The sequence below is a fragment of the Pleurodeles waltl genome, chromosome 3_1 (assembly GCF_031143425.1).
Source record: "Pleurodeles waltl isolate 20211129_DDA chromosome 3_1, aPleWal1.hap1.20221129, whole genome shotgun sequence".
Lineage (NCBI taxonomy): Eukaryota > Metazoa > Chordata > Amphibia > Caudata > Salamandridae > Pleurodeles > Pleurodeles waltl.
This window is the reverse complement of record NC_090440.1, coordinates 150,121,536-150,146,300: the sequence shown is the minus strand read 5'-3', so window position 1 is coordinate 150,146,300 and position 24,765 is coordinate 150,121,536. Positions and strand designations below refer to the sequence as shown.

Here is a 24,765-nt window from a genome sequence, read left to right as displayed (position 1 = left end):
TAATAATCTGCTATTATGCATCAACAAACCTGCATGCCACCCCTCTAGACCTTTCAGGTGATTTGCCAGAATGGGGAGCACCCTGCTACCTGGGCACTACGTCAGAGGCATCTCACCCTACACGTCATACACATGTTTGTGCCACTCCCCTCAATCTCATTTTATACTTAGCCGACCAGTAGCAATCTGTGCCCAGTTCCATAAGAAGAAAGAGAAACTATATTTCGCATAAGTGAATGTTCAAGGACAGGATGAACATATGTAGTGTATCCACCCTTTATTCCTCCTTTCCAAGTTATTATGGGTCGTCTGTGAGAAGGCCACAAAGTAAAGACTCCGAACTGTGCATCAATATCTGTTGCTCGTAGGTAAACGCTAACTCAAGGGCACCTCCTCTATTCCCAACATTTGGGTATCAAAGGCACCCCATGGAGGATGGGGATTCACTTTCATGATCACATCTCTAGATCTACTCGTCAAAGTAATAAGAAAGACCCCGGAAATGTTTCTGAAGTCCATCTAGGTCACCCTCATGACCGTGGGGGAACTAAAGGCAGTCCTGGTGATTGAAACTTCTCACTGTCTACGAGAATGACTACTCCGAGAGCTTCTTACACCGTTCTTTACGGCTGCCTTTGATGTGTGGTAGTACAAGTGATGCTTACTGCATTGATGGTACATTCCCTTTGCCGCCTCACGCATTATAGGAAGCTAACGCTGGCTTCTGGGAGGGTTTCAACCTTCCTACTGCACTCAAGCCCAAAAAATGTCAATATAGAAGATTAGTTGGAGCAAATAAATAAAAATCCCTTCTTCCACTGGGACACAGAGCTAAATATACTAAGTAGTTTTGCAAACTAAAGCTAAAAATCTGTCTCGGAGACACTCTGTGCTGCACAGATATAATTTACTAGGCAGTCATAACACTTTGAAGAAATGCTTACTCAAGAGATCCGAGTGTAACCTGCAAGGTCGAATTCTAGTAAACCTAATCCGGCCTCTCATCATACCAAAGTCGAAAGCATACGTACCACTGAGCTAGGGAATGGTAAGATCTGCCACTTAAAGCGCCCTAACAAAGTACAAACTGTGGTAGTACAGTCTGCATAAACAAGAAGTTTGTAACTGTGAATGAGTTTCACAGAGTAAGGAGTGACGTATCTGAATATGGGTCCTGTGCGGTCATTTTCAGGCATCGTGGGCGTTTAGAGGACATGGGTTTCCCTTTTTTAATCGGAGTTCCATCAAAAACATCTTAGCTGGAAGGCCCGGAAGGACCAATTAGATTTGCTGTAACTGAGGTTCACCTAGTCTCAGCCAGGTTCTTAGATTTTCGCTGATGAGCTGCAGGGCTAGCTGTGCATCGAGGCAATCAGATTCTCCGACAGTCAACCAATAACTCTTGTCCTTGTGTCGAGGGCCAATGTCTTTGAGTTATAGTTGTGATGTCTTGGCTGTGAGATTTGTATACTCAGACACATTTGTCTAGTTTGTGTGCCCAGTGGATCAGGTGTCGGATACGAAGTGTGGCACAGAGATCGAAGAGCATCCTGCCTGAAAGTAGCCGAGTGCACAACACCTGCTCACAGGGAGGCGCAGAAGAGTGGATGCAGCCAGACGTGTCCTTAGCACTGGGCTGCACACCCCATAGCTGTCCAGGCACTCAAAGCTGCCTAATATGAGATGTATGGCCTTATGTATCAGGGGTTCACCCACTATGTGTCTATGTGGAATTGCCTTGGTACAGCAGGGCCCTGGGGTCTTGGCAGAGACGGTATCTTTTTGCTTCGTACACGTGTACTACCATAGGGACACACAAATTCCCAGCACCAGATCACATTCAACCGTGGGAAACGGATAGTGGAACCAAGCTCATCTTCGGCAGCCCTGGATTCTTTATACGCCACTCGGGCTAGACCACTGTCCTAGAGATGCTTCCAAAAGGACTCACCTGGTTTAGGGAGGAAAACAGAAGTTGCATTCTGTGCTGGGCAAGGGATGCATTGTAAGTCTTCTATAAGGGTGAGCTGGAAAGGGTGGATTCTCCCTGCTTACATTCATAACTAGGGAAATAAACAGAAGTGCTAAGCTGCTGGAGACTTCCAAAACTTGTGAACCAGACCTGTAATGTAAGGGGCTGTAGTAGCCCATGCATTTGGTGTCCTTGTGTGCGAGTGGGCGCACCGGCAGTGGTGAACAGCTACAAAAGCAGGTTCTGGTCCCACTGCTGACTGGTGGAAGTATCCACAATCACAGCAGGGAAAGAACCAGGGAAGAAGAGTAATACACCAGATACCAGAGAAATGAACTTGTACCAAAACCAAACAGATAAGCCCTTAGCACACCACCAGGACTGATGACTCGCCCCAACAAAAATGGCTGCGTTAGAAGTGAATGTGCACTCTAAGCTCCAAAGATAAACTATAGTCAAAATCAACAAGATAACAACTAGACTTGTCAAGCTTAATCTCTTAAATGGGTAAGCATGAGTGGATGCACAATAGCGTAGAAAAGGCAAAATAACATTTGTTGCCTAAGAGTTGGAGTGGCTACATAAAACAAGAAAAAACTATTATGCACAGCAGCATGCGGATGAAGAAAACTTCCTCAACAATGACCACGGAACAACGATTACACGAGCAACGCTTACCGGAACAACGCCTGCCCTTTTCTATGCCTGAACCACGCATGTGCAGACAACGTATGTGCGTAGTTAAGGCAGAGAAAAAGGCAGAGTGGACTGGGAGAGGACACAGTCAGATAAGTGAGGTTGGGGGGTAGGTTTTAGGGGTGGATTGAGATCTTGGGGCAGAAATGCGGGGGTCGGAGTAGTTTGGTTTTTAGGGGAGTGGGTAGGGGGATCGGGGTAGTTTGGTCTTTAGGGGCGGGGGTGATCGGGATAGTTTTGTTTTTGAGAGTGGGGGGTCAGAGTAGTTTTGTTTTTGAGAGTGGGGGTAGTTTTGTTTTTAGGGGTGGGGGTAGAGGGGGATCAGGGTAGTTTTGTTTTTGGGAGTGGAGGGTCAGGCAGTTTTGTTTTTAGGGGTGGGGGATCGGGGTAGTTTGTTTTTTACGGGTGGGGGGTTTGGGTAGTTCTGTTTTTATGGGCGGGTGGGGGTAGTTTTGTTTTTAGGGGTAGGCGGTTGGGATAGTTTGGTGTTTAGGGGCGGGTGGGAGGTTGGGTATTTCTGTTTTAAGGGAGGGCAGTTTCATTTTTGGGGCTGGGGCAGGGTAGTTCTGTTTTTAAGGGTGGGGTGGGTGGGTCGGAGTAGTTTTGTTTTTAGGAGCGGGGTTGGGAGGTTGGGTAGCTTTGCTTTTAGGGATGGGGTCGGGGGATCGGGGTAGTTTGGTTTTTAGGGGTGGGGAGGGGGGATTGGGGTATTTTGTTTTTTAGGGGCAGGTGGGGGTAGTTTTGTTTTTAGGGGTGGGGATAGTTTTGTTTTAAGGTGAGGGGGACGGGTGGGGAGTTTGGGATAGTTTGGTTTTTAGGGGCGGGTGGGAGGTTGGGTAGTTCTGTTTTTAGAGGTGGGTAGTTTGGTTTTTGGGGGTGGGGCAGGGTAATTCTGGTTTTAGGGGCGGGGTCGGGGGGTCAGGATAGTTTTGTTTTTAGGGGCGAGGTGGGGGGATCAGGGTAGTTTGGTTTTTATGGGCGGGGTGGGGGATCGGGTAGTTATGTTTTTAGGGGTGGGGTGGGGGAGATCAGGGTAGTTTTGTTTTTGGGGGTGGGGTGAGGGGGTTGGGGTAGTTTTGTTGTGGGGATAGTTTTGTTTTTGGTGGTGGGGTGGGAGGATCAGGGTAGCTCTGTTTTAGGGGCAGGGGTGGGGAGCAAGGTAGTTCTGTTTTTAGGAGCGGGTGGGGGGGTCTAGGTAGTTCTGTTTTTAGGGACGGGGTGGGTAGTTGTTTTTAGGGGCAGGGTGTGGGTCCTGGGTAGTTTTGTTTTATGGGCGTGAGTGCGGGGTCAGGTTTGTTTTGTTTTTAGGGGCGGGTGGGGGATTGGGTAGTTTTGTTTTTAGGGGTGGGGGTCAGGGTAGTTCTGTTTTTAGGGGTGGGGGTCGGGATACTTTTGTTTTTGGGGGTGGGGGTCAGGGTAGTTTTGTTTTTGGGGGTGGGGGTCAGGGTAGTTTTGTTTTTGGGGGTCAGGGTAGTTTTGTTTTTAGGGGGTGGGGGATCGGGGTTGTTTTGGTTTTAGGGGTGGGTGGGGGGGTTGCGGTAGTTTTGTTTTTAGAGGCAGGGTCAGGTATTTTTAGGGCAGGTGGTTGAGGTCGGGAAGGGTTTATGGCTCAGGGTGGGTGGGAGGTATCTAGGGTAGTTTTCAGGGGTGGGGAGTCGGGGTAGTGTTAGTATAAGGGGTGGGGTACTTCTGGGCCTTAGGGCAGGTGGGGGGGTGGCATGCTAGAACCACACATGCCGTTCCCACACATGCCGCTACTAGGCATGCTTTTACAACGAAAAATTGTTGTAAAGGTATGCATGGTTAAGGCATTCGTGGAAACAATGCGGTTGTTCCGAGCGCGTTGTTCAGGCACTCCATGTTGTTACAGCGTTCATTGTTCCATCATACATTCTACCAAAAACTTTTTCCTCTTACCACTGGTTGGCTTTATTTTTTTACTTCTTATTCAATGGTTGCCTATTTTCTTCTTGTGTTTGTCCATCCCCTGGAGTATACCTTCATTTCCATCCTTCTGAATGGCTGACTTGTACCCTACCGCTGCTCACATTTAAGGAACTACTTTTCTTCTTTTTCCCTAGCGCCTTGAGACCCGCACGGGTGAGTAGTGCGCTTTATAAATGCTAATGATTTGATTTGATTTGATTTGACTCTCCCCATCGAGTGCTGTTTCTTATTTCACCCCCTTTGAGTTGCTCTTCACGCCCTACACTGTCCACTGCTTCCTCGTCGGGTTTCTTTATATTTTTATAAATCCTCCCCCGTCCTTTGCTCCCCAGTCTGCTGCGCTCCACTACTTCCCTCTCACTCGCTTCGTCACTGCTTAACCACCTCTTCCAGTACTTTAAAAATATATATACTTTTTTTGTACTGCCCAGCAGCTACAATCTGCTGATGGGCTGCTCCGCTATTAAAATTATAAAGATAAAAATTAATCAATTTTATTTACTGATCCAAACGGCACACATTGGCAAAAAGCCAGTGTGTCTTAAAGATGAGACCTACTGGCTTTGTCAATGCCTCTTTTACAACGAAGACGAGATTACTTAACATAAAAAGCGCTGGTTAGATGTGCATATTTTCAAGAGTCCTCACTGTCTACTAGCTGTGTGTCTGCTCTTCGAGATACAATGACGTCCCCACACTAAAAGGGTGGGAAAGAGATTACAGACTGTCACCTCCTGAACCTCTGAGCATGATTTGGCATGAGAGTAAACTAAGGATGGCCTACAAATTCCAAACAAGTAGTTAATCCCTATTTCAGGCCCCTCAGGCTGACCGTGACATGAGCGTTTTTCTAGTAAAAACGACGCGTTTAATGATTTGCAGACCAGCTGTAATTTATAGATGAGCTAAGAGTTCTGGGGGTTGGGAATTGGCCTTTCTGGTTTGGAAAGTGAGAAGCAATGACTTAGAACAGCAATAATATCGCAATAGGGATTCGGCAAGGGTGGAATCAGGGCCAAAACTGAGCAGCCGTCAAGTCGAGAGCCGCTGGTGAAAATATCTTGAGGCAATGAATGATCACAAAGTGGAACGTAACCAGTCTACGCAAATAAGATCTTGGTTCCCATCCTATCTCGCAGAAGCGAAACAGGATACAGCCTGGTCGCCTTCGGAGCCCGTGCAGTCCTCAGACTTCACGAGGCAGGCAAAAAGCCACCTGGCTAATGATTCTGGTGAAAAAGCTTGAAGTGATACGGATAATCTAGGAGGTGGATGACGGACTGTTTTGCAGTTAAATACCTTCTGGAATGAGCGGTACTCCGTCTTTCCTCACTTTCCGGCCTTTCCTTAGCAGAATCCAGCACATCTTCAGTCTGCTGCAGTGCTTAATTTGTAAATAAAAAGGTGCCGGTGCCCATAGCCCTCCTCTTAAACACGCGGCTGCTGCAATTAAATGTGTGAACATGGAATACTGAGGAGGCGTAATCATGAAGCCATCTCGGGCTCTTTAGTCCATAAAAAGCCATTCCCTGCCCCTTCAGCTCACTCTTGCAGCTTTCTACTTTCTCCCTTTGTGACGATTTTTCGTTTTTCCCTTCATCCGTCTTTCCCATATGTGTCTTTTGCTCGCAGCAAATGCTTGAGGCCGAAGAATAAGCCCCGGCCCTCAAAAATAAGTGCCGGTGCTCAGCACCGGAAACAACAAGCACAAATTAAGCACTGGGCTGCTGCAGTGTCAACACTAGACAGCAGCTGGCTCACAAACTCCAAATGTCCACAGACGGCCCCTGCGAATAGCCCTTCAGCCTCTGACAAAATGCACAGCACCGGCTCGGATGCAATCCTGTCTTCTTCAGTCTGCTGTTATCAGTGCCTGATCCCAGACCACAACGTTGCTTTTAAGTGGGGCGCGCTATCAATGGGGGGCAGCGCCTGCAGGGATGGCCCTTCCAACTCTGAATGTCCCTTTGCCAGGGATAGCCTTTAAGCAAGTGGTGCCCTTCTTATTAAGGGACCCCTTGTGCTTGCAGGTGTGTCCCCTTTTCGTAGAGTATAAAGCACCTATACTAGTGAGTTACTTCAGTTTGTGTTTTTACTGCCTTCTGCCTTTTATAGAGGGACAAGGGGCCGAGGAGCGAAGACAAGGAGATGTTGGGGACAGAAGAGGGGAAACGCAACGAGCAGTGGTATGAAGGGGGTGCGGGACACAAGCAGGGCGATACATGGCGCAAAGAGGCCGGAGGATTATTTGCTCTGAAATTAAATAAAAAAATACCAGAAAACGAAGCAAGGGGGTTCCAAGAGGACAGTGCACCAAACAACAAATTCACAGGACTGATTCTTGGTCAGTATGACTTGGGGTGTGGTGAGCTTCACATTTCTCAACAATCACTTCAACAATCATCTTGTTAAAACACACTACACAGGGGCGTAGCTTCGGATTGGGGGGGGGGGGAGGGGCATTTACACCCGACTAATAAACGTATTTTCTGCTAAGTTGTTGGGCACAGATGCTTTCAGTCGGGTCTGGTGAGATGCAGGAATGTTCACATACATTCACACACTCACTCACCCTCTCAGTTTTTAAAGTCGTCAAAAATATCGTTAATTGTACAAAATATTGTGCTCACTTAGTAGTTTATTAATCCGCATTCCTCTCTTTCCACTGCCCCTCTGACCCATCTGATGCATCCTGCTTGTCAATGTATTTTAAAAGACAGAGAAGTGCGGATTGTTAGGGGTACTCAAAATATAATATTTTTCAAAATAATCATCCTTTTTCAAGGACAATAGACGATATAATGTGTATTTCTGTCAGTGTGTGCATGTAAAAAATCTCAGGTAAAACCCACAGACACTTCACATTACTCGACGTACCCAACTACTCACTACAGAATACGTTTTTAGGTGGTCTAACCGCCTAAACACCCCCTGGAGCTACGCCCCTGTCCTGTGAGGTAGTACACACTTCTACAAGTGCTTATTTTCAATATGGCAGGTCTGCAGACACTTACGGAGCCGCATGCAGAAACACTGGTCCCACAGCCAGTCAGAATGGGGCATTCCAAAATGGCTTCCCCAGTCAGAAGACTAAAAGGACTTAACAAAGGTATTATTTTCTCTTAGGACATTTTCGCATTTCTTACCCTATTTCTAACTACACAGTAAGACACGGTTCTCTTCGAGCCACAGGCCGTTCGGAGTGTGTAATTTGCCCTGTTGATGATCCATCAAAGGCCTTAATACACTATGGCGGTGTAAGTCCCTATCATTTCTGTGGGAATGGGGCGCACACATAAGTTTTCGTTTGGAATTCCAGTTCATTAGTTTGAATACCTTTGCCGCTTCCACCATGCGGGCGGTAGAATCTGCCAGTAGTTTTGCAGCAGCCAGCAGTTTCTTAGAATTGTCCATGTCAATTTCCGCCTCTGCGTCAGAGCGCATTGCATTCACCAGATCCGACGTGGCTTGGGCCAGGACTCTCGCTTGCCGCACCATTTCACCTGCAAAGGAAACACAAAAGAAGAATTCCGATAGCCAATCTACATTTCTGGATTATTTTCCTTAGAAATCTTTCAAAACAACCATATTGCACCTAAGTACAATAAGTACAAGTCATAGTGGTTTTAGCTCATTCAGTGCCACAATATTTGGGCCTCGACGACTGACCCAAGATAAAAGATGTATCTAAAGGACTCCCTTAAAACTGTGTGCAAAACCAAGTGCCACTTTTACTTAGTCACAGAAAAAGGATTCTACTGTGACCTTTTTTTGATTACTGGATAATTGTAAGTTCGAGGTCGACCATTCCCAACTGTAATTTGAAGGCCCCTTTCCTTAGTTGAATGTCTCTGTATCTTGTCGTCCTGGACGTCCTTACACATTTGTATACATACTACAAAAGAATTATTCCCCAAGGGATTGCTTTGTTTTCTTTTTATAATTGAGAAAATACAAGAATTATCTTGTTACTGGTACATCACTCTTATTTGAAATGAATTTTCATTAACTGTATTAATTACCACTTTCTCATTTTCATATGAAAAGTAATGAAGGGGTCTGCTGCTGGTTCAATTACAGTTAAGTCACAACTACAGATCTTTTGCAGTCTACTCCAAAACCTTGATGGGATCAGTTTTCCTTTGTTCTGGGCCCACCAAGACTTCAAGCTCTGCTGCAGAGCCTGCATATGGCACTTGCCATACTCGACTAGCAGAATGCCAAGAAGCCCAGAAGCCTCAGAACCACTTTCAATGAACCCCCGCATCATGGATCAAAGGTCCTTGAATTACGAGTCAAGGGAAAGCCTGAAACTGCACCATATTTAGAATGGTCCAATACAGGAAAGCCTCTGTGAAGGAGTCAGGTAGGACTTCAGCACACTGAATATGAACCTCAATGATACCAAGAGGTTCGTTATCATTTAGAGGTGGTCTACAACTGACTCTGGTGAACCCACTTTCAAATGGCAGTTGCTGAAGTAGGGGAACATTTGAATTCCCATCCTCCGAAGGTGTCCCGTGACCGCCACCATCACTTTTGTGAACACCCGAGGGGCACCGGTAATGCAGAAGGGGACCATGGCAAACGGAAAATGCTCCTGGCCCACCTTGAACTGCAAGTAGCGTCTATGGGACTGCAGGACTGGTACATGAAAGTAAGTGTCCTGCAGGTCCAAAGTCTCTATCCAGTTGACTGGATCCAGGGAAAACAGAACCTGGACCAGCTTGAGCAGCCAGTATCGATTTACTGAGCCGGAACCCTCTCTATTGCTCTTTTGGCTTACAGAGCCTGCACTTTTTTGAGCAAGATACACAAGTGCTGTTCTGAGAGATGTTTGGATGTGGGTGTGAGGTGTGGTGGTTCTAAAAAAGAATGGCAGGGCATAACCTTGTTGGATGATCTGGATGTTACATTTTGCCAATTTCGGCGTTCCTGGAGGAAGCAGCATATCCTGCCTCCAACAAGGTGATTGTGGTGCCATGGAAAAATAAAGGGGGTTGGAAGCCGGTGCCCTGGGAGGGGGAGGGGTTGGATCGGGGACTGGGAAATTTGCTGCCATGGATGACCTGGAGACTGCCTGCTTGTTACCCAACCTCAAAAGGACTAGGGTGGCTGCTGTGTTGGACTTTGGGAAGGGGAGTTGTGCGTCGATCCATTTTGGTGTCTGAGGATATTCTAAGGATGAGGAGTCTGCAGTTAGAAATATCCATAAGAAAGGACATTTTTAACCCTTTGGCAGCCAAGGACGTAACAGTGGGGCTCTCACCAGGTTCAGTTACCCAGAATCCTTTGCAAACCTCAAAATTTGGCCAAAAAAACACTTTTCCTCACATTTCGGTGACAGAAAGTTCTGGAATCTGAGAGGAGCCACAAGTTTCCTTCCACCGAGCGTTCCCCCAAGTCTCCAGATAAAAATGGTACCTTACTTGTGTGGGTAGGCCTAGTGCCCGCGAAAGGATATGCCCCAAAACACTATCTTGACACATCAAAATGATCAAATACAAAATTACCTGTTTTTGCAGGGGTGGGGGATGCCTGCATTTGTGGTCCTGGGCTTAGCAGCCATCTAGGGCTATCCTAAAAATAATGTGGGCCCCCCGGGGAGCGACCCTTGCCTAAGGAGTCGCTCCCCACATACAAAAAAAATAAATAAACGGAAAAAAAATATCCCTAGTGTCAGAAATGGCCTAAAAATATTTTGCCCCCCCTTATGCATAAGTATAAAACAAAAATAATCCCTGGTGTCTAGTGGTTTCTGCCCTGCCAGGGGGCAGATCGGCCTAAGCAAAGGATAAAGTAAAAATTCATCACCGTAGGGCCTGTCAAGCTATTCATCTTTCTCATGCCAGCAAGAAGACGACCCCTGTTTAACTGAGAGAAAGAGATCCTCATCCTCACGGGAAAATGTCAGGCATTTGACGTCCAATCCTGACCGAGGTCTCGGAAATTCCCTCGCTACTGAGCAGGGCCACCTCTTTTATAGCTTAAACAACCATGGAAAGAGCCTTCTGAAAGACCCTCCCCTTTCAGATGAAAATATTCAAACATGCTGGCTACTGTAGGTCAGAGTTGGAAGAAAAACGTTGAAAACTGGCCAGCCTTTCAAGGCTCTCCTTCCAAGGTCTCACCTTTCCCTGCACTGGAGAAAACAAAAAATATGTACTTTCTTATCATGAACTGTTTGTGTTCAGTGAGAGAAATACGAAGAAACAAGCTTAGTTTACCATGTGGAAAAACACAGCTCAACTGCAATGTCTAAACTGCAATGTCTAACGCCACGATAAAGCCAATAGGCAGCTAAACTGAATACAAAATCTAATCTGCAACTGGTGAACACTGAACAACTAATATGCAAAGTCAGTGGTCAAACACATCTATTTTTACTACAGGGGTCGCTCCCCACATATTAAAAAAAAAAAAAAGAAAAACACACACAAAAAAATTAGCCCTGGGGAGGCAGAAATGGCCTAAAAATAAATCGCCCCACTGGGGAGTGGCCCTTGCCCAAGGGGCCGCTCCCCTCATGACAATTAGGGGAAAAAAAAATCCCTGGTGTCTACTGGGCATTTCTGCTGCCTGATCGCATCGCGATCGGGCAGTAGAAATGCTGAGAGGCTTGAAAGGAGAGGAAAGGCCTATCCTCTCATGCCTTTCTCAGCCACTCTATTGATCGGAAGAGAAATGCAGAAGCATTTCTCTTCTGACCTGCGCTGGAAGCTGAGCTTCCAGCGCGTAAGGGCAGGTCTCTGATGAGGTCAGCGTGCACGATCACGTGCCGACGTCATCAGACGCCGTGGGGGTGGAAGAGGAAGCGATTCCCCTTCCATTCCTGCAGTGGGAGCGCTCCCCCATGAGTCAGTACCAGGACCCCACAAGTCAGCCCATTTTGGGTTCCCCTAGGTGCCTAGTTTTAAAAAATGCGCAGGTTTGGTAGGTTTCCCTAAGTGCCGCTGAGCTAGAGGCCAAAATCCACAGCTAGGCACTTTGCAAAAAACAGCTCTGTTTTCTTTGGGAAAATGTGTTGTGTTTTGGGGCATTTCAAGTCGCAGGCGCTAGGCCTACCCACACAAGTGAGATACCATTTTTATCGGGAGACTTGGATGGAAGGAAATTTGTGGTTCCTCTCAGATTCCAGAACTTTTTGTCACCGACATGTGAGGAAAAAGTGTATTTTTGGCCAAATTTTGAGGTTTGCAAAGGATTCCAGGTAACAGAACCTGGTGAGAGCCCCATAAGTCACCCTATCTTGGATTCCCCTACGTGTCCAGTTTAAAAAAATGCACAGGTTTGGTATGGTTCCCTATGTGCTGGCTGAGCTAGAGGCCAAAATCTACAGCTAGGCACTTTGCAAAAAAAAACGTAAGATTTCAATGTAAAAATGTGATGTGTCCACAATGCGTTTCCTGTTGCAAGCATTAGGCCTACCCACGCAAGTGAGGTACCATTTTTATCGGGATAGTTTGGGGAACACAGAATAGCCAAACAAGTTTTATTTCCCCTTGACTTTCTCTACATTTTTTCCTTCCAAATGTAAGACAGTGTGTAAAAAAGACATCTATTTGAGAAATGCCCTGTAATTCACATGCTAGTACGCGCACCCCGGAATTCAGAGATGTGCAAATAACCACTGCTTCTCAACACCTTATCTTGTGCCCATTTTGGAAATACAAAGGTTTTCTTGATACCTATTTTTCACTCCTTAGATTTCAGCAAAAGAATTGCTGTATACCCAGTATAGAATGAAAACCCACTGCAAGGTGCAGCTCATTTATTGATGAACCTACAAGCCCTATATATCCCTGGAACCAGAAGAGTCTAGCAGACGTAACAGTATATTGCTTTAAAAAATCTGACATCGCAGGAAAAAGTTATTGTAAAACGTGGAGAAAAATGGCTGTTTTTTTCACCGCAATTTCAATATTTTCTTATTTCAGCTTGTATTTTCTGTAGGAAACGCTTGTAGGATCTACACAAATTGCCCCTTGCTGAATCCAGAATTGTGTCTATTTTTCAGAAATGTTTAGCTTTCTGGGATCCAGCATTGGTTTCACACCCATTTCTGTCAATAACTGGTAGGAGGCTGAAAGCACAAAAAATAGTAAAAAATGGGGTATGTCCCAGTAAAATGCCAAAATTGTGTTGAAAAATTGGGTTTTCTGATTCAAGTCTGTCTGTTCCTGAAAGCTGGAAAGATGGTGATTTTAGCACCGCAAACCCTTTGTTGATGCCATTTTCAGGGAAAAACCACAAGCCTTCTTCTGCAGCCCTTTTTTCCAATTTTTGTTTTTTTTAAATGAAATTTTCGCTGTATTTTGGCTAATTTCTTGGTCTCCTTCAGGGGAACCCACAAAGTCTGGGTACCTCTAGAATCCCTAGAATGTTGGAGAAAAGGACGCAAATTTGCCGTCGGTTACTTATGTCTACAAAAAGTTATGAGGGCCTAAGCGCAAACTGCCACAAACAGCCAAAAAAAGGCTTGGCTCCTAAGGGGGAAAAGGCCTGGCAGCGAAGGGGTTAAGGGACATTATCCCACTACAACAGCACCAATAATCATGAAAGTAAGGATTCAAACTGAGAACCCATCAAACATTTCCAGAACAAAGACAGACTGACTAGCAGAAGAAATGATTTAGAGAGATAAGCAGACTTAACATCAATTCACTGTGGGTTTATTTTACCTGATAAAACTACTTCCCATCACATGAGGCGAAAAAAGCCATGGTACAGAGATCACCTTTAGTTACAGGGTTCTTTGAAAGTATGCAGAAAAGCATGCTGTCACAAACAGAAAGACTTACACCTGCTAAATCAGTGCAAGATAGGCCAGTAATAAGTGGCAGCTCATTTAAATAAACAATGAGCGAAATCTGAATCTCCATTGGACAGCAATTACACTCAACGCCTACCCTCTTAACAGACAGTGCATTTATTTGGAATTAAATCAGCATAAACAGCTGAAGGTTTAAAGCATGGAATGTAGCAACGGTTCTGCCATACTGCCAAATCAAAAGCTCTAAAGCAGTTACTGGCACTATATTCCATTACCTGTAAAAACTGGTGTCCACACGTGGTTTCCATTTGATTCTCAAACACCCTTCTAAAGGCTAAAGTACATTTTCATCTGTGCAGTGCATTTTTTCAAGCTTTTTATTTAGTAACACTCAGGATGCGTTCATGTGAAAAGCCTGCTTTTCTTATCCATCTCATTAGTTTAGCCCACCGACACAATTATCAATTTTTCAGTCCAAAGGTTACAGTTGGTCTGGTGTCTTTGAATTCATACTAAACATTTAATATTCTAAGAAAAGCCTGAAATCCGGAATCTACAGATTGCGTTTGACGAGTATTATGAAAGTTGTTTTTGACCAATGTGACTCTACAAGTTTGAATGGTCATGGCCACTTAGTTGTTGCTTAATACTTCAACAAGTATTGCCACTGGAAGTTAATACAAAATTTATTTTTTTACTTGATTTTTTTTTGAGCAAGCTTGAATGGTTATACTATTTGATTTCCATTAAGTAAAAATAATACAAAACGTAGTCTTAAGAAATCCACCAGTGAATTCAATTTGAAAACAAATGTTCACCTGTATTTTATAGACAGCTGCAGCCTCTAAGGCCAGTAATTGTTTTGTGTCCAAGTGGTGTAAGAGATCAGGGAGTTTGTGAAGTGGGACCAAGGTGATTAAGTGATTGCCTTATGATGGATTTCTGTCAGTCACAAGTAGTTTTGACAAGTCTCTGAAACTCTCCTTTGTGACAGGAGGGAAATCCGAGACGATGATGCTCGGCAGAGCCAGCTGGGACCGCCAGGCTCAGCGCTATCAGGTGAGCCCTTAGACAATTAGAGTTTTAAGACTTCAGGCGGTGCTTTCTGGAAGCATGCCTGCAGAAGTCGGCGATTAGACTCCGTAGCTTCACTCAACGGAAGAATGAAGTCGCACTGCTAAGGGACAGGCTGTGTCATTTCCCCGGAGCCGGTTTATCTTCAATGAGTGCTAACGTGCCGGACTTCAACGTAAAGGCTGGCATCACTGTCTAGGTAGAAAGACATTCTTTTCCTCATTCCAAACCACCGGGATTCGGAAGCAATGCCTCCTCGAAATCAGAGCCACAGAGAGCAGTCAGTTACCCTAGCAGCGTTCCAGGGACACGCCCATTACTGATGGCTCCACATCAGAAAAGCTTGTCTGAGCCCCTGCTACCTTTCCAGAATCTGTCAGAATATCTGGAGGTAAGACACCCCAAAAATATAATGCAGCAGAAGAAGTACCAAAGGAGCACAAGTGCCAATGGTGGCGTTTGCAGCATTACGAATTTCAGGCATGGACTGTGGTGAAGGCTCTGTGTGATCCTGGGCACATGCGACATCGACTCAGCATAGTACTGCATGTCACATACAGCACAGGAGTGATGGGGTTAAATCTGTGAGGCAAGACAAATCCTTCAAACTTCTCAAGATTGCTGAGCAAAAGCCTCCATCTGGTGTACGGACACTGTAAAAAAAAAATATATATACTTGGGGATAAAGTTTTCAAACACAAAAAGGCTGGTCAGACAAGTAGGCCAATGAATGAGGTTAGCTGATGACTCGTTGCGATGGCCCAGTCCAAGATCTACACAGACCGGTGTTTTAAAAAAAAAAAGAAGATCTGGACAGACTTCAGATTGTGACCTTTCGGGTTTCTTTTATTGGACCATTGGGTAAGATTCACATATGTGTTGGGAGGCGGCTGGCTACTTGTATCCACCAGCCTGGCTCTGCAGTGGACAGCACAGTCTAGGTCACCTCTTCTGGCCATTCAGCGCAGGTCAACCATAATTGGGTTTTTTGGGGGGAATCTGGTGGAATGTGCAACAGACAGCATAGCAGGCGTCTTTACAGAGGGCACGTTCATCCCCAAGGAGGTCTGCTGGCAGTACTGGTGCCTATGGCAGGTAGCACATGATCACAGTAGAGAGCACATCCCACGAACCACATACAGCTCCAGAAGGAGTCAAACTAGCATTTGCAGTTTCTACAGAAACAGCCAGCCCAGAATGAGTGTAAAGGAATAGGTCTCAAACACGGACGCCAAATAATCCTGAAAGAATATTTTAAAAAAAACTGAATGAACTAGTGAAATCTCACACAAGCTCTGGTACCTAGCCTTAAGTAGCATGCAAGAACTGATAACATGGCTGCTAGCTTTTTCGAGGCATTGGTTCCTATCTCGAAGTGATGCCCTTGCAGTTTTGGGAGTAGAGTCCACTTTCGCTCTATCTATTTCAATTTACTTTTTAAATATAAAGGTTCCTGTTTGCTGCCTGCACATACAGGAGGGATTTGGAAAAAACGAGTCCATTGGTAGAGTACACAGATACGCCCCCAATCGTTCTGTCCTCAATGAATGCAAATTAAATATATTTGCCCCGGGTATCCTTCTTGGCCTAAATGTCTTACATCCAGGGTTCTCCCCATTGGCAGCTGTATCTTTAAATACCATTAAATCTGGCCTCCTGGTTACCCCTTCAATGTATGAGTTGAATGCTCTACTTTCAATAAAATGGTGTGATCTACATTATATTTTGATATAGATGGCGATATACTGCACTAGCTGACCTTACAGTCCGACTGGAACCCTAAATAATGTAAACTTTACTACATGCAAAATATTCTGTGATAAAGATAGCTTGGCAAGGCCCTCTCTGTAGCACCGAGACGTCTAGCTAACTATATATGTGTAACTGTTCATCAGCATTTGCAGGCTGGATCCCTTAACAAAAACCGAAAATAAAAAAAAACTACTCCTGGGTTCCGGAGTAGCATGGCCGCATAAAGCGCTACAATACCACTTCAGCGGTAGTAAATGCTACATAAATGCAGTTACAATGCAAAACAATATATGACCCTCCTGACTCATATTAATGCTAATTCCATAACCCTCAGTGGTTGGGCAGTTGACTGTAGTCTATGCAGACTGTATAATAATTTCATTTTACTCATTGACACACTCAAACTCACATGGAACAAAACTGCTCTGGCTAATGCCCGTCACCCAGTAAAGTACCAGTCCACAGCATTAAATAACCCGCCACCAACTGAATAGGCACAGAATAATTGAAGAGATCTGCCAAATGCTCCTGGCTAATGGAGGACTTTAATTTAGTTCACAACTGCGGGCCACAACTAGCCACATACTATGAAATCTTTTGAAATCTCACACTGCAATCACATATGGGATGATATTAAGAAAGTCCATCCCAGTAGTTCTCTGATCCTTGTCTCTTTCCAACCTATGCATGCCCAGGTCTATATGCTTTAAACTGTTAACAGTATATCTCAGAATGAACAGCCCAGAGCAGCGACCAGTTCAGTCAGTGAACTATGAAAATAAAAAATTCCATGAGGGACCTGCAGAACTTCTCAAAGTGCCAGCTTACTGTACACCACAACTTGAGCACCTCTCACTGTTCTTCATCCATCACACTGCTAAGCACTGCGTCCTAGAACACGATAACCGCACCCCGGAGGCCATCACTCACGACATGGAGACACTTCACAACATAGGATGAAAAAACCAACATCATACACTCAGCAGTGTAGCATGCTACTCATACAGCAAGTACTTCAGCGCACAACAAAGGGATAGTAAGAGCTATACAAATGTTGCAAAACAATACAAATCACACCCACCTACCACAGAAGAAGCTTTTCACTGGAAAACCCTACTGATGAGGATCCTCCAAGTCAGATCAGTGCTGCTAAACAATGCTTTAGAGTGGGGGTGCTGCCATCAATGTGACATCATAGAACTCGATGAGATTGTAAAGAAATCTAAGCACCACACAAAGAACAAGTATAGCAAGGAGCATCGCTCACTCAGCAGGAGCGTAGGAAGGGAGTAGTATGTAGCAGGTGAAGCATTCTGGAAAGCAGTGTCACAAATGTATTACTAAAGCAGAGTGGCTGCTTAATTTTCAAAGACATACAGTGTTACTGATAAAACTATGTAGCTCACAAATGATAATGTGTGAAAATCGGATTCAGTGAACATTTGCCATTTGCTCATCACCAGTTAAAGGAACTCATTTGTTTTCATCCTATTAAAATCTTGGCTCACATCGCACTTCAGAATTACAAAAAAACACTTATTTTGTGCTTTACCAACTGCTGATATATTTTGAAAAATTTCATTTAAAGATATTTAAGTTATGTTGTGTGTTAGAAAAAAACTACACCCTGCAGTCTTTTCTTTCGCACCAGCAACAGCAACATTTACAAAATCCTCTCACTTTGCAGTCTGAGGAACAATTTCCATGTTTAAAGAATAATTGATAGAAGACATAGCCAGACAGTTGACTTTTACACTGTTCAAAGCACAGCAAATGACAAGATATAATATATATTAAAGGCTTCTTTACTTATTTACTGCCCATTCACCTTCAGAACTCTGGTTATATTTGGGGTGCTGCAGACCCCCCCACCAGCCATCCCCCCACTTTCTGCACCTATGAGACAAACAGTATAGGAGGCCAATAGTTGCTCTTTGAAACATGACTCTTATTGGAAGGATTTGTAAGGTATACAATAGTACAATAGGCAAGGAGCACCCACAGACTATAGAAAAATAAAATACACTCTTTTTGGATGATCGTGAGTGAGAACCATACTGAACAGTTGAGAAAACATTTCTGAACTAATTGAACACTCTGTAAATGAATATGACAAAAAAAAAACAAAACTAAGAAACTGAATGGCTTACCTGCATCTCCCATTGAGCTGAATATGCTCTCAGTGACAGACATAATGGTATCAGTAGCCTGGTCGTAACGCCCAATTGGCTCTCCGCGACTAGCAAACTGTCGGACATGCTGTAGGAGATCGTTCAGCGCTTGACTGACGACACTAGCAGCTGCGCTGACCTGCTTTAGGAGTTCGGTGTCATCAGTAGCCGACTGGCACGCTTTCACACAGTTCTCCACTGAACGGTCCACAAGTTTTCCGGCCTCTATGAGCTGTTCCTGGCACACAGGAGAGCTAATGGTGGGACTCACGACCTGTAGTAAAGAAGACGCAGACGTGATGTTTCTGATCCCCATTAATCAAAGGTCAAACTTTGCATATTTCACCCACGAACCTTGCTACTGTACCATTTAATAAAATGCCATGATAAGAAGGTCAATCTTAGATTCCAACTTAGAAATCACGCCATTAGTCGGGCAATCCTGAGTATTTCTTCACAGCACACTAGGTCCCATGTAACTGAAAGGACTTGCCTCACAACATTCTTGAAAACATTGTCAACCATATGGTCAAGGCCAGGAAGTGATTCATCAGCTTGGAAGAACAATGTATCAGCCCCTTGCCTTGTAAATTAAGATTTTGCTGGAAAAATTCAATTACTAATAAGACAGTATCATTTATAATGTTGCAATAAGATTATTAATATGATTGTAGGTATATTACACTACTGCAACAGTATACTGTTTGAAAAGACTTCCTGTCCTTCAAATAAAATAGATAAAAAATAAGGGAGTAGGTATACGACAGCATAGAAATATCTCTCTACCCCACCATAACCACCCTTCCAAGAAAAATAATGCTGACTCATTCACGAGAATGAACCTGACATAGATAGTGGATTCAGTCATGAAAAATAAAATAATTACACATTCCAAGTCCTTGCTCAGCACCACGAATCAAGGAATTGTTCCTCACTCGGACACCAAAGGTCATAGACCAATCAATGTATGCCTGTTCCAAGGATAGGTTTCCAACCAGCAGTAATCCCCTGATTTAGAAGGATTCCCCCATGATGACCTCAAGCAAACTTTCCAATTACCATACAATGTTGAGCTTGCCACTCTACAAAGAAACAACATACAAAAGGGGCTAGAAAGCAGCTCCTGGAATTCATGGAATTTTCAATACTTATACCGAAAGACTATCAGGCTAGGTATGTGCAAGTAATTCACACTATAAACCATCCATGTGAATTAACTTATGCCCATAAATGAATACATCACCAAGCAACCAGCCCTTGTCCTTCTTGATCTGTTCACAGGCTCTGTGTCAGACAGCCACTACAGATTTGCTAAAGTGAATGCAACAATGGACAGCCATAATGAGTGAGGCCCTTGACTGGAATAAATCCTTTCTTGTGAAATAAAGACAACAGACCCATATTAGCATATAAAGCAGAAGATCAGTCTTCTACTGGAAATCACATGCTGTTACGATACCACCAGTTCTTTTCAATTAATGCAAACTGCTATGGTTAGCACCATCAGCTCATATTATTAAGCTCACCATTTACTCCAGATGCAGGCGGACCAAACACAAGCCTGAGACTCCAATCAATATCATCAATTAGCCAGAACATCATCTTTCTAGATGACTTTCTACAAACACAATCTTTAGAAAATCAAAAGAGGGTTTTACTCATTGAGCAATATCCACTAAAATAGGTGTGGTGTCTAGGTAGCTGTCTGGAATGCTGTGACAGAATACTGGGCCAACATTCCAGGTACTTTGAGGTCATGTAGTAAGATTCCAGGCTGGCGGAATAGCCAGGATCTCAAAGCTAGAGGGTGTGAAGTGCTCCTAATAAAGAACCTTCTCTAATTAACCCTTGATGGCGTTATCTTTACAAAAGGCACACAAAGGGTAATTATCGGATCACTTAAAGAACAAGTTACTTACCTTCGGTAATGCTTTATCTGGTAGAGAAGGGATCAAGCTGCAGATTTCTTACCTTCGAATTCTTCCCAGGCACCAGACTTGATCCAGAAACTTTGTTGGTAGAGGACGTTGTACGACTCCGTAGCAACATCGTCTACAAGATGTGAAGTTGATGGAGCCCATATAATCCCCTCCCCGACACGCTGATTTCAGTTTTTTCCATTACTGTTTTCTGCGCAAAAACGCTGAGCCACTTATAAAAACTGCGTATGGAAAAAGTGTGCCCAAAAAATAAATATCTCTGTGTTACTCAATTATGACCCCCAAGAAGGGAGCTTTGAGATAAAAAGAGAAAGCAGTTTGTAGGACTTCCCCTGAAAAGGAAGTCCCTGTTCGTAGAAATCAGTCCGCAGAAAAGGGTGGATGTGTGGGTCAGTACAGAATCTGCGGCTGGATCCTGACTCTATCAGATAATGCGTTACCGAAGGTAAGGAACTTGTTCATTTAATAGAGACATCTAGCTGCAGATTAATTAACTTAGAATTAGATACCAAAGCAATACCATTCCTGGAGGATGGTGTGCGATTTTTGACAAGGAAGTCCTGAATGTCCGAAAGGGCAAATGCCCATCACAATGGACCCAACTGTTCAGACAGCAATGTAGGTAAACATGCGCAGGGAAACCCATGCTTCTGCCAGGTATATATTCAGGACCGGAACATCACATTGTAATGCAGCGGTCACGGATCTAGCTCTGGTAGAATGAGCATGCAACCTCAGGGAGTTGCTTCCTGGGCAATGTGTAACATTTAACCCCTTCCCCGCCAGGGACGTAATGGTTACGTCCATGGCAGCGCCCGTGTGGCGCCATGGACGTAACCATTACGTCCTGAATGCTGCCCTCGGGGGAAGCGCTAGCGCTCCTCCCGAGGGCCGCCCCCCCACCCCCCTAGGTCAGGGCTGACAGGGGAATCCCTTCCCCTTCAACCCCCGACCCCCCCCCCCCACCCCCTCTGTGACGTCAGCGCGCGAGCGCGCGCTGACAATCACACAACCTCCCCCATCGCGCTGGAAGCAGAGCTTCCAGCGCGATCGAAAGAGAAATGCTCAACATTTCTCTTTCGATCACGTGGGGGAGGCCCGGAGGGGCTTCAAAGGGAAGGAAATGTATTTCCTTCCCTTTGAAGTCTCTCCGAGGGTTTCAAAAGCCGGATTGCTTGCAATCCGGCTTTTGAAACCCCACTAGACACCAGGGATTTTTTTTTTTTATATGTAATTGACAGAAGGGAGCGACCCCTTGGGCAAGGGTCGCTCCCAGGGGGTAATTTTTTTTAAGGCCTTTTCTGCCCCCCCTAATAATAGGCCGATCTGCCCCCAGGGGGGGCAGAAACCTCTAGACACCAGGGATACTTTTGTTTTTTTTGTTTTTTGATTTGTTTTCTTTTGTGTTTTAGGTGTGGGATGCGACCCCTTAGGCAAGGGTCGCTCCCATAGGGGGGAAATTATATTTAGGCCATTTCTGCCCCCTTTGGGGGCAGATTGGCTTATTTTTATGAGGCCAATCTGCCCCCAAGGGGGGCAGAAACCACTAGACACCAGGGAGTTTTTTTTGTTTGTTTGTTTTTCACGTAAGGGGAGCGACCCCTTAGGCAAGGGTCATTCCCATGGGGGGCAAATAAATTTTAGGCCATTTCTGCCCCCCATCGGGGCAGATCAGCCTATTTTTATTAGGCCGATCTGCCCCCACGGGGGGCAGAAATCACTAGGCACCAGGGATTTTTGTTGTTGTTGTGTTTTACAGATGGGGAGCGTCCCCTTAGGCAAGGGTCGCTCCCCTGGAGGGGCAAATTGTATTTAGGCCATTTCTGCCCGCTTTGGGGGCAGATCAGCCGATTTTAGGTCAATCTGCCCCCAAAGGGGGCAGAAACCACTAGGCATCAGGGATCTTTTTTTTGCGCCGTCACGCAAGGCGAGCGACCTTGTAGGCAAGGGTCGCTCCCCGGGGGGGGTGGGGGGGGGGGGGGTGAGGGGGGCAAATTTATTTTAGCCCATTTCTGCCCCCCCTGGGGGCAGATCGGCCTATTGGTATTAGGCCGATCTGCCCACAGGGGGGGCAGAAACCTCTAGGCGCCTGGGCAAATAGTTTTTTTGTGTTTTTTTTTTGTTTGTTTGTTTTTTTAGAGATGGGGAGCGACGCATTAGGCAAGGGTCGCTCCCCTGGGGGGCAAATTGTATTTAGACCATTTCTGCCCCCCTTGGGGGCAGATTGGCCGATTGTAGGTCAATCTGCCCCCAAGGGGGGCAGAAACCACTAGGCACCAGGGATCTTTTTTTTGCGCCGTCACGCAAGGGGAGCGACCTTGCAGGCAAGGGTCGCTCCCCGGGGGGCGGGAGGGTGAGGGGGGCAAATTTATTTTAGGCCATTTCTGCCCCCCCTGGGGGCAGATCGGCCTATTAGTATTAGGCCGATCTGCCCACAGGGGGGGCAGAAACCTCTAGGCGCCTGGGCAAATAGTTTTTTGTGGTTTGTTTTTTGTTTGTTTGTTTTTTTAGAGATGGGGAGCGACGCATTAGGCAAGGGTCGCTCCCCTGGGGGGCAAATTGTATTTAGACCATTTCTGCCCCCCTTGGGGGAAGATTGGCCGATTGTAGGTCAATCTGCCCCCAAGGGGGGCAGAAACCACTAGGCACCGGGGATTTTTTTTTTTGCACCAATGTCACGCAGGGGGAGCGACCCCATAGGCAAGGGTCGCTCCCGGGGGGGCAGGGGGGTTGGGGGACAAATTTATTTTAGGCCATTTCTGCCCCCCCTGGGCCCGGCAGAGCTAGAGGCCAAAATCCACAGGTAGGCACTGTTTTCTATGAAAGAATTTGATGTGTCCACGTTGTGTTTTGGGCCATTTCCTGTCGCGGGCGCTAGGCCTACCCACACCAGTGAGGTATCATTTTTATCGGGAGACTTGGGGGAACGCTAGGTGGAAGGAAATTTGTGGCTCCTCTCAGATTCCAGAACTTTCTGTCACTGAAATGTGAGGAAAACATGTTTTTTTAGCCAAATTTTGAGGTTTGCAAAGGATTCTGGGTAACAGAACCTGGTCAGAGCCCCACAATTCACCCCATCTTGGATTCCCCTGGGTTTCTAGTTTTCAAAAATGCGCTGGTTTGCTAGGTTTCCCCAGGTGCCGGCTGAGCTAGAGGCCAAAATCCACAGGTAGGCCCTGTTTTCTATGAAAAAATGTGATGTGTCCAGGTTGTGTTTTGGGCCATTTCCTGTCGCGGGCGCTAGGCCTACCCACACAAGTGAGGTATCATTTTTATGGGGAGACTTGGGGGAACGCTGGGTAGAAGGAAATTTGTGGCTCCTCTCAGATTCCAGAACTTTCTGTCACCAAAATGTGAGGAAAATGTGTTTTTTTAGCCAAAATTTGAGGTTTGCAAAGCATTCTGGGTAACAGAACCTGGTCCGATCCCCACAAGTCACCCCATCTTGGATTCCCCTAGGTCTCTAGTTTTCAAAAATGCACAGGTTTGGTAGGTTTCCCTAGGTGTCGGCTGAGCTAGAGGCCAAAATCTACAAGTAGGCACTTTGCAAAAAACAGCTCTGTTTTCTGTGATGTGTCCACGTTGTGTTTTGGGGCATATCCTGTCGCGGGCGCTGGGCCTAACCACACAAGTGAGGTACCATTTTTATCGGGAGACTTGGGGGAACGCTGGGTAGAAGGAAATTTGTGGCTCCTCTCAGATTCCAGAACTTTCTGACACAGAAATGTGAGGAACATGTGTTTTTTTAGCCAAATTTTGAGATTTGCAAAGGATTCTGGGTAACAGAACCTGGTCCGAGCCCCGCAAGTCACCCCTCCTTGGATTCCCCTAGGTCTCTAGTTTTCAGAAATGCACAGGTTTGGTAGGTTTCCCTAGGTGCCGGCTGAGCTAGAGGCCAAAATCTACAGGTAGGCACTTCGCAAAAAACACCTCTGTTGTCTTCCAAAAATTTGGATGTGTCCACGTTGCGCTTTGGGGCGTTTCCTGTCGCGGGCGCTAGGCCTACCCACACAAGTGAGGTATCATTTTTATCGGGAGACTTGGGGGAACGCTGGGTGAAAGGAAATTTTTGGCTCCTCTCAGATTCCAGAACTTTCTGCCACAGAAATGTGAGGAACATGTGTTTTTTTAGCCAAATTTTGAGGTTTGCAAAGGATTCTGGGTAACAGAACCTGGTCCGAGCCCCGCAAGTCACCCCTCCTTGGATTCCCCTAGGTCTCTAGTTTTCAGAAATGCACAGGTTTGGTAGGTTTCCCTAGGTGCCGGCTGAGCTAGAGGCCAAAATCTACAGGTAGGCACTTCGCAAAAAACACCTCAGTTTTCTTCCAAAAATTTGGATGTGTCCACGTTGCGCTTTGGGGCGTTTCCTGTCGCGGGCGCTAGGCCTACCCACACAAGTGAGGTATCATTTTTATCGGGAGACTTGGGGGAACGCTGGGT

The 24,765-nt window shown here is 45.5% G+C and overlaps 1 protein-coding gene across 6 annotated transcripts in view; it reads right to left on the bottom strand.

Moving 5' to 3' along the window:
- The window catches only part of TLN2 (talin 2), a 1,094,076-nt gene that overhangs the window by 331,327 nt on the left and 737,984 nt on the right, over positions 1 to 24,765 (bottom strand). For all 6 annotated transcript variants that reach the window (XM_069221982.1, XM_069221985.1, XM_069221980.1 and 3 more), the window contains 2 exons: positions 18,365 to 18,659; positions 7,952 to 8,118 (listed from right to left, as the gene is read on the bottom strand). In XM_069221982.1, the coding sequence (XP_069078083.1) occupies positions 7,952 to 8,118; positions 18,365 to 18,659 (462 nt within the window). The remainder of the gene's footprint in view (positions 1 to 7,951; positions 8,119 to 18,364; positions 18,660 to 24,765) is intronic.